This window comes from Nothobranchius furzeri, chromosome 9 (genome assembly GCF_043380555.1).
Source record: "Nothobranchius furzeri strain GRZ-AD chromosome 9, NfurGRZ-RIMD1, whole genome shotgun sequence".
In the NCBI taxonomy this organism is placed as follows: Eukaryota; Metazoa; Chordata; class Actinopteri; order Cyprinodontiformes; family Nothobranchiidae; genus Nothobranchius; species Nothobranchius furzeri.
The window spans coordinates 75,921,627-75,931,626 of NC_091749.1; the positions used below are offsets into that span (position 1 = coordinate 75,921,627).

Below are 10,000 nucleotides of genomic sequence, written 5' to 3' on the forward strand. Positions count from 1 at the left end.
TTGCATGTGATCACTTACCCATCTGAGAATATTTTGGTGATTTCATAACAATTCCTGGATTTTTGTGCTGTAGCGTTGGAAAGTCCAGCAAAGTTATTTGTCCACAGCAAGGTCAGAGGTCAACAGAAAGCCAAGTGTCCAGCAGCTTCCTCTGCCAGGAATATTGTGTGCTCCTCCATAAGTCTCCTGTGTACCTTCCCTAGCTGCCACCAGGAAGAGAAAGCCGTAACATTCCTCTCACCCTCCTGTACGTGCTGCAAGCTGCTAGGTCTCATGAACAAGTCGAGACTTTTGCTCTTTTAATAAAATTATTCTTATTTTCGTCTCATAAAAAGATGTTTTCAATCCAAAGGTGACAGATCATCGCTGCTGTGGCCCCCAGAGGTCAGTGGACTCGATGGTTCTCACGTGCAGCCGCCCTACTACATGCCCACTGGACCCCATTCCGACTAAGCTGCTCCAAGCTATTGCTCCTACAGCAGCCGCAGCAGTCACACATGTGATCAATGCATCACTGACATCCGGTACATTTCCCACCTCTCTCAAGCATGCTCAGGTTAAACCGCTGCTAAAAAAACATCTCTTCCTCCAAATCATGTGGAGAACTACCGACCCATCTCTCTCCTCCCTTTTCTGTCCAAAATCATTGAAAAGGTGGCTTTCAAGCAGATCACAGAATACCTCTCACAAAACTGTCTGCTTGACCCTTACCAGTCTGGGTTCAAAAAGGGCCACTCCACTGAAACTGCTCTGTTAGCAGTGACGGGATCCTTAAAAGAAGCTAGAGCGACTGCCAAATCCTCAGTGCTTATCCTGCTCGACTTATCGGCTGCATGTGACACTGTCAACCATGGCTTCCTTTTGTCCACACTCTCTAGCATGGGCATCACAGAGAAATCACACGCCTGGTTTGAATCTTACCTCACAGGACGATCATTCAGTGTATCTTGGCTTGGACAGTCCTCTACCGTGCACCATCTTGCCACAGGAGTCCCCCAGGGCTCTGTACAAGGAGCTCTTCTCTTTGCCATATACACCACCTCACTGGGTGAGATCATTCGATCACATGGCTTCTCCTACCACTGCTATGCAGACGACACCCAGCTCTATCTGTCATTTCCACCGGACGACCAAACTGTCTCTGCACGAATATCAAACTGTCTCTCTGACATCAAAATGGATGGAATCCCACCATCTCCAACTCAACCTCTCTAAAACTGAACTACTTGTCATCCCAGCAAAACCATCCATACAGCACAATATCTCAATCCAGAATGACTTCCTATGTCTGGCTCCTTCAAAGGCAGTTGGAAATCTGGGTGTTGTGATTGATGAACATCTGACCTTTAAAGATCATGTTGCCTCTGTTGCCCGTTCATGCCGCTTTGCGCTGTATAACATACGAAATATCAGACCATACCTAACACAACATGCCACCCAGCTCCTGGTGCAATCTGCTGTCATCTCCCGCCTCCATTACTGCAACGCCCTTCTAACTGGTCTTCCAGGCTGTACTGTGAGACCTCTTCAAACGGTCCAGAATGCAGCGGCGCGTCTGGTCTTCAATCAGCCTAAAAGAGCACACGTCACCCCTCTGTTCATTGAGCTCCACTGGCTACCGCGAGCAGCACGCATCAAATTCAAACTGCTAACACTAGCATACAAAGTCTGAGGTGGTACGGCTCCCATCTACCTGAATCCTCTTGTTAAGGCTTACGTCTCGGCCCGGCCGCTCCGGTCATCACAGGATCGTCGGCTAGCAGTGCCTACACCACGCTCAGGACAATCCAGACTCTTCTCATGCATCATTCCACAAATGTGGAATGACCTTCCTAACACTTCCAGAACAGGAGCTTCCTTTTCTATTTTGAAAAAACTCCTGAAGACCCTGCTCTTCAGAGAGCATCTTCTTAACTAGCACCCTCCCTGCACCCGTCCCCCCTCTCTACCGTCCTCTCCTTGTTCCCTCCTCTCCATGATTGATGTCAAGTTGTTGTTGTTATTGTTGTTGTTAGACTCAAGGGCAACATGCCGATTATCACTTGTAAGTCGCTTTGGACAAGAGCGTCTGCTAAATACATAAACATAAACATCCAATGAGTTAAAAATAGGAAAACAAAAGATTTATGTGAAAGCAGCTTTAAATAAAAGGTCTTTAGCTGTTTTTTAAAAGTGTCCAGACTGTCAACGCTGCGTAAGGATAAAGGAAGATCATTACAAAGTCAGGGTGCAACAGTCTGGAAGAAGCGATCACCTTGACTTTAATATCTGGTATTTGGAACTTCTAGAAGGTTCTGGTGGGTGGGCCTGAGGGGTCAAGTTGGGGCATGAGGCTTTAACAGGTCAGTAATATAGGGAGGAGCGTGACCGTGTAGAGCCCTGAAAGTTCTAGTCAGGACTCTAAATGAACCGTAAAGGTGGATGTGGAACATGAACACTCTGGCGACATCTAGTGTTAGGAGGTGGTAGCTGCAACAACAGAAAGCACTTTCCAGCCGTCAGTGTTGGTTCACTGCCGACATGTGAAGTGACCGTCCAGCACCATGTCCAGGGACAAATAATACAGGATAAGGACTCATTTCTACTAAGAAGTTTATTTTACAACAGTATTTACTGGTGAATCCTCTTCTATGGAACTAGGATTGGGACAATATTCAGAGTAACTTGTACCAAGTTTTGTAACTTCGAACATGTTTCATCACATGTAACTTTGGATTCGTAACTTGTAACTTTAGTTTTCTAACTTGTAATTCTCAGTTCGTACTTGTATTTCTTGTTTTGTAACAGGAACGTTGTATTTTGTACATGTATTTTTTATTTTGTAAAATCAAACTTTTATTTTGTACATTTACTCATTTTGTAACATCAAACATTCATTCAGAAACATGAAACTTTCGTTTTGTAACTAGCAGACTTCCAAATTGAAAATATCAAGGTACAAGTTTGAAATCAAAACTCTCAAAACACACATTTCATTCTACACGTACAAACCAAATCTACAGTGTTACAGATCTTTTTGTCTCGATTCTAGCGTCAGTGGGAGGAACTTGGGTGGAACAAGTCTTAGCGACCAAGACTCGTGCTCTTATTTACATTAGAGACGTGGGTTCTCCCGGGTACTCCGGCTTCCATGACTGTTAGGTTAATTGGTCTGTCTAAATTGTCCTTAGGTGTGTGTGTGTGTGTGTGTGTGTGTGTGTGTGTGTGTGTGTGTGTGTGTGTGTGTGTGTGATTGTTTGTCCTGTGTGCCTCTGTGTTGCCCTGCAATGGACTGGCTCTCTGTCCAGGGTGTACATCGCCTGATTGCCCATTGACCACTGGAGATACCCCCCCCCCCCCCCCCGCGACCCCACGTGGACAAAGCGGGTTCAGACAATGGATGGATGAATTGAATTGAAGGGTCATTCAGAAATGAGTCTAATTCTTAGGCTGAGATGAGTCCAGACTTGTTTTTAAGGAGAGGTTCAACAGTTTGAATCAGCATGTCTGTTTAAATGTGCATTATTTAATATAAATGTAATATGTAATATAAATGTAATATGTAATATAAATGTAATGATATCTGATTCATGATTTAGAACTATTTTTCACTTGTTTTCATTATTCTAGATGAAAAGCAGACCTGCTGCACACAGCTGGGTAAATAGGGCAGTTTCTTATATTTCCCACCAGGTAGGCACACCTTTGTTCTCCTGTACTCTGCTTTAACTGCGTCAGAGCCAGCAGGTATGACGTGTGATGCACGCATCTGGACTGACTTCCCAACAGCTGTCCAGGTGTTGGCAGGAGGAAGGTCGCGAGGGAAGTCCAGCCTCAGTAGAAACGATTCTACCTGCATCTCCACGTGTAGATGTGTAGGTCTGGTCACGTGGGCAGTTTTTTCTCTGGATTAAGTTGGACCGGTAGCCAGGGGGAGGGGCTAAGCGTGATTGGTGCCACGCGCACGCGGACTGTTTTAACGTATCTTTTACCGTCAGACTGGTTTTCTGATCTTTCTTCCTCCTCGTCGTTGTTGTTGTTGTTGTTGTTTACCTGCTGAAGATGGCCTGGCAGGGGCTCCAGAAGGGGGAGACGCTGGCGTCGCTGAAGCAGGAGAGCGAGAATCTGAGGAGGAAGCTGGAGGAGGAGCGGGGCAAGCTGACTGATGTGGAGCGTAAGTAGGTCCGGTGTACCCTAACCCAACAGCTGGTAGCCAGCCCTGGTTTAAGTTTAGAGATGGGAGCAAAGCTATTGATTACGTATGGCAGACCCTTGTATCGTATAATCACACCCCTTCTTTGTAATGTTTTAGATGGCAAAAACATTTATTCTTGTTTTGATACAACAACCTGAACTTCTTGTGGTGATGATATTCTTTGTCTTTTAAATTACCATAAAATATTTTATTGTGCGCGTGCGTGTGTGTGTGCGCGTCTGTGCATGTGCGTGTGCATGCGTGTGTGTGCATGTGCGCGTGTGTGTGTGTGCATGTGTGTGTGTGTGTGTGTGTGTGTTTGTATGTGTGTGCGTCTGTGTGTGTGTGTTTGTGTGTGTGTGTGTGTGTGTGTGTGTGTGTGTGTGTGTGTGTGTGTGTGTCCCTAGTGCATCAGGTTGCTGAGAAGGTCGAGACGGTGGCGGCTCTCTCCATTAAAACCAGACGTGTGCTGAAGGGTCATGGGAACAAGGTGCTGAGCATGGACTGGTGCAAAGACAAACGCCGTCTGGTCAGCTCCTCACAGGTACACACCTGGATGCATCACCTGATGAGGAGCACCTGATGGGTGTGTGCAGTTGGCTAGGGAGGTGTGGGGCATGTTTTAATGTGTTTGTGTGATCTAGGATGGGAAGGTGATCGTCTGGGATGCTTTCACTCTCAATAAGGTACGTTTAGCTGCTATTGCACTGAAAATGGGTCTGCTTCGTTTCCCTTGGAGCAGCTCAAATAAACATGTCTGCAGAGAGAAGTTAGAAGGACAGTGCTCCATTGGTGCTCTTTATGTTCGGTCAAGGTGAAGGCGATGGGACAAGCATGCCCTAGCCCTGCTCATCCAGGGAAGATGAAAGAGGAACTGTGTTCTGGTCTCCTGAGGCCGCAGAGGTTTCAGCTTTAGACGACTTCCATGCCAGCTGCAGTTAGGCAGACGGGCTTATGCTCTTCTAAGAGACGATTAGATGGAAATATGCGTTAAAGATCATCCATCCATCTGTCCCTTTTAATGCGTCTGGTGTTGTAGAAGTGTGCTAAATGCTGGAGGGAGCCAGGATTTGTCTGGTTTGTTAGCGAGGATGAAAGCTGTTTTCTGTCCTACAGGAACACGGGATCACCCTGCCGTGCACGTGGGTCATGGCTTGTGCTTACGCCCCGTCGGGTTGTGCCGTAGCGTGTGGGTAAGGAGTTACTCTCCTCAGTAAAGTTGAGCTCTTCTTCAAGAGGAACATCAATAACCTTTCAAAGCTCCAACATCAGTGATTAAAATAGATTCATAATTATTCACAAATGTTGCTGGACTCCAGCCTGTAGCTACATCGTAGCTCATCACCTGGCACCGGTGACCGTGTTTAATACAGAACATTGTGCTTTCTTCTCAGAGGGTTGGACAACAAGTGCTCGGTGGTGCCGCTGTCTCTAGACAGAAACGAGAATGTTACCGCTAAAAAGAAGTCCGTAGCCATGCACACCAACTACGTATCAGGATGCAGCTTCACCAACTCCGACATGCAGGTGAGGGGTTCGTTGTCTGTGCATCTGTGAGAGTCCTGCAGGGTCATCAGGCACAAGAAAAGAGCCAAACAGGTCAAAAGTCTCACAAACCGCTAGACTGATGTAATAAAACACGGTCATGTATGTGAAGCTAAATGACGTTTGCTAACAAAAATGTTTCTAACCTGATTAATTTACCAGATCAACATGTTTTAGGAGCTAACCCTACCCTAATCCCAGAAGAGCCCACACACGGATTTACAGCAGTGATGTCACGCTCTCTTACATATATAATAAATACCATAATAGTAGGGAGCCTACGTGGCTTCCGGACCGCGGGTCGCCGGAACGACAAACCGAATAAGAGTCAACGGGGCTAAAACGCTGTTTTCTAACTCCGCTTGGTATGCGCCATGGATTTCACACAAGACGTCCGCGAGTTTTAAAGATGCGTCTTGATACCAAGAAAGTGCTTATTTTGCCACCGGGGGGGGGGAGACACACAATATTTTAGGTGTTGTGTGAAAATGAGTCCAGGACTACAAACGCGCTTCACCACAGTGACGTCATCGAACCAGACACGGAGGAAACGGAGGGAAAATGGCTGTAAGTTCAGCAAACTTCCCACAGGAGGACAGAACCACCATGAATCTGGTCATGTGGTGAGTAGCAGCTACACTAGGGGGAGGAGCTTATGTGGTGATGTCACATATGAGACGTGCCGATTTCTGGTGTGTAGTCATGCTAATTACGAACTTTTACAAGCTGATAAATCTCAAAGTACATGACTGGCGTGGTCGAAACACCATCATTACTTTTATTTACATCACAGTACAGCATGTGTGTGATCCAGGGCGTGAGGCAGAGCGGGTTGACCTGCTTTCATGTATTCGTTCTTCCAGGGGCCCGTGATGCAGAAGTGACTTAGGCTCCCTATGATGTACAAATCCATTCTGCACACCACCTGTTATGTGTCAGATAAAACTTTATTTACAGAAAAACTCCTAGAGCTTCAGGTTTGTCTGCTCTCCGCTCCAGGATTACATCCCAGCATTAAAACATGCCAGTAGAAAAGTGAATAAATATTAGTTTTGTCCTTTCTGTTACACGTTTCAGAGGTTGTTTGTTCTGATGCCCCTCCGGGAGTTTGAGTTTTACACTCATAAAAAGGTCTGACTTGTTGTTGCATCTACTTTACGCCTCAATGTCAGGAGGAGAGGAGAGGAGGTGTTGGCGTCCGTCCTGCTACAGTATTTTTAGACTCTGAGTGGTTTTTATCAGGAGAGTGGAGGACACCAACCCTCAGGGTTAAAGTGCGTGAAGGACTAAACATAGACATGATTGTTGATAGGGAGCACGTTCTTCTGCATTAATAACTTTATTTAAATAGTGCCGAACAAAGCTGCGGTGGAGTGCTGTGCATCAGAGCAGAGAAGACCGTTAGTGTTTGTTTAAAAATGAAGCTGTCTGGACTTCTGGGTCGAGGCGGAACCGAGATGTACGCATTGTGAGGAGCTCAGCGTGGTTGGTAGCACCTCCAGGAGATATGAAAAGCTTTTGAAATGGATGTAAACTAGTTTTACATCCATGGCTCGGATTATACAAAGGGGCGGGGCATTGTAAAAGGCCTGATTGGTTGCCCAAGTCCCTTTACATCAGAGCTGCGCTAACAGAGCTGGGGCTGAAACAGCGGTGGCACGTACGTTTAGGAAGCCCTCGAGATGGTGGTGTTACAAAATTGTGTTTATTTGAGCAATTATATAATTTAATGGCTATCGGTTGATGGGTGTAGTTACTGAACTCAGTTCTGAAGAATTAGCTATAAAGCTAATGACCGTAAAAGCTCCACAACGCAAACCATGAAACGATGTGGCCAGCAGCTGCGCGCTAAGCCCTAGCGAACATCAAAGAGACCTGGGAGGAGACAAAGCAAGATGTTCTTGTTCTGATGCGGACAAGGTTTGATGCCATTGTGACCTTTATCTTAGAAGTGAATAATGTATGAAGTTTCGTAGGGGGCGCTGTGACCGATTATATTAATATATAATCATTGAGGTCATCTTAGGTTGACAAAGTTGGTTTTGTATTAGTTTGGTGTCAGTCAAAATTAGCGTGTGTTATGTAGAGCCAGAGTGCTGAAAGGGGGCGGAGCTACAGGGATTTGAACCAACAACCACATCAATGTGTTTGGTGCAGTCATGTGACACAAGCCAAGTTTAATGCCATTCTGACCTTGTATGAGGAAGTTAGGGTTAGGGAATAGATGAAGGCACTTATCTCCATTGGCCGACTTGTGAGCTCTCCCTGATCGCAGCGATCTGTTGGCGACGAAGGCGTGGAACCTTTAGTCTTCATGTAATTTTATTTCATTTTGTTTGCTGTTGTCTATACCGGACGAACACTCTTGCTCTTCAGACAACCGTTTATGTGTAGCGGTAATAAACTCACAAACACCCATCATTTTAGCGTGATACTATGTGTAGCAACCCAACTCCAGAAAGCAACCCAATAAACTACCATGCAGCCTCTGTAGCTCTTCAGACACAAACACCTTTTAAAGTCATCTTTAATACACATATTGTCATTTTTAACACATTAACTTTTGGTTTTAACTTCATTAACTTGTTTAACTTAGCTTTCCTTTCACTTTCTAAACTACTCATGTTGATCAACAATGCCTTTCTGTTCATTTCACCTTTCGTTTTCCAGTTACCTGGACCTCCCCACCCACAGTACCGTCCCTTTGACCACATCAATCTCCGTCTGATCGTTCATCTTCTGCCATGCTGGCAAGAACCTCAGTTGTTCATTATAAAATGTATTTGAAGCGTCAAAGTTCAGAGTTTGTTTTCTCTTTTTTGTTTCAGCAGTCAGACGCTGTTACCAGTGCAACGGATTTAAGAAAACCATTGTGTGCACACACATGAATATTGGCCATTTATAATATCAGCGCTGAACACCTTACCCCAATGGCACGTTGGCCGGCTTTGATCGGTGTCAAGCTGTCATCTGGAATTCCAGTAGCTCAGTCCGATGCGACGTTCCAGATGGATCTAAAGTACTTCGTTAGCTTCTTTTGCGTTCCCCCAGTGGCACCACTCAGCTCCGGTTCTGATGCACGTCACAGCTGCATCAACTTCATGTTTTCTTCTTATTGCCACGCAGCAACCAAGTCCACCCCTCAGTCGTTTAGCGAGTCAGTTTTCTACCTAAACTGTAGCGTCTAACCCATTCGAGGCTACAGGTGGCTCATGTAGCGGTTAATCTACATAACAAGAATTTAACGCTGTTGGTACTTCAGCTTTGTTAAGCCCTGAGAAAGATCAAACGCATCAGCAATGAAACTTATATCATATATACATATCCACGGATATTTATATAATCGATAGAAGTTCATACACCAACTGGCTTGGTCTATATTTAATCAAAAGTTTAATATTTAATTTGAGAGATTTAAATTAATAGCAAAAGTTTATTTATTAATTCAGAAGATCTAAAGAGATCTTTGCTTGTTCAGTGACCAAATATACACCACTCTGTGTTTTATTCAAAGAAGAGTCACCTTTAAAAAGTTAAGAATTTATTACTAACAATTCATAAATGACAATTTATAAAAGCTTTGATCTTAAAAACTTGGTATTAAAGCCACCTGTGTCTGGATGGAACTAAACATGAAGTGTGTGTGTGGACGTGTGAATGTAGTCTCAGAAGGTTTTTATCTTAGAGAGAGAAAAACGAGTTCTGGGTGAAAGAGTTTGGTTTGCAGCTAAGCTAAATTATTTTTAATAAACAAGCATCCAGACGCAACCATGTGTTCTACCTCACCGTTCAGACGACCCTCTGTTTGGATCCGGAGGTCAAGGGAGGATGCTGGTCAGCCTCTGGGTACTCGGTCCGGTAGAGGAGACCAGTGGTCCTAGAGTTGCCGCAGGCACACAGGTGGATGGTTTTGCGTCTGAGCAGATTCTGAAGGAATCTCGTAGCGTCAGCTTGTTGCAGGTGGCGTTTCTGTTGAAGCAATTCCATCGGCGTGACAGAAAAGCTTTAGTAGAGGTTTCGAACGGCCGACTCGATCCTCTGGACTCTCGTGCCACGGAGAGAATTTGGTGAGCTCAAGAACTGAACTTGAACTGAGGAGTTAGGTTTTAAGAGACGGCCGGTAATCTTATTCTAACGAATTAGATTTTGTCATGTAAGAGGGTGGGACTTAGCATACCTCAGAACACGCCCTCCCAGAGACAGAAAGCTCTGGTGTTATGGAACAAAGACATGTGAGTGCAGTTACCTTTAACCTGATTACTGTGTCCTGCATGGTGTGTA

The 10,000-nt window shown here is 45.1% G+C and overlaps 1 protein-coding gene across 1 annotated transcript in view; it reads left to right on the forward strand.

Annotated features, from left to right (window-relative positions):
- The window catches only part of gnb5b (guanine nucleotide binding protein (G protein), beta 5b), a 16,627-nt gene that overhangs the window by 1,095 nt on the left and 5,532 nt on the right, over nucleotides 1-10,000 (forward strand). The window contains exons 4-8 of the mRNA XM_070555203.1: nucleotides 4,042-4,153; nucleotides 4,582-4,718; nucleotides 4,819-4,860; nucleotides 5,291-5,367; nucleotides 5,569-5,701. Of these exons, the coding sequence (XP_070411304.1) occupies nucleotides 4,042-4,153; nucleotides 4,582-4,718; nucleotides 4,819-4,860; nucleotides 5,291-5,367; nucleotides 5,569-5,701 (501 nt within the window). The remainder of the gene's footprint in view (nucleotides 1-4,041; nucleotides 4,154-4,581; nucleotides 4,719-4,818; nucleotides 4,861-5,290; nucleotides 5,368-5,568; nucleotides 5,702-10,000) is intronic.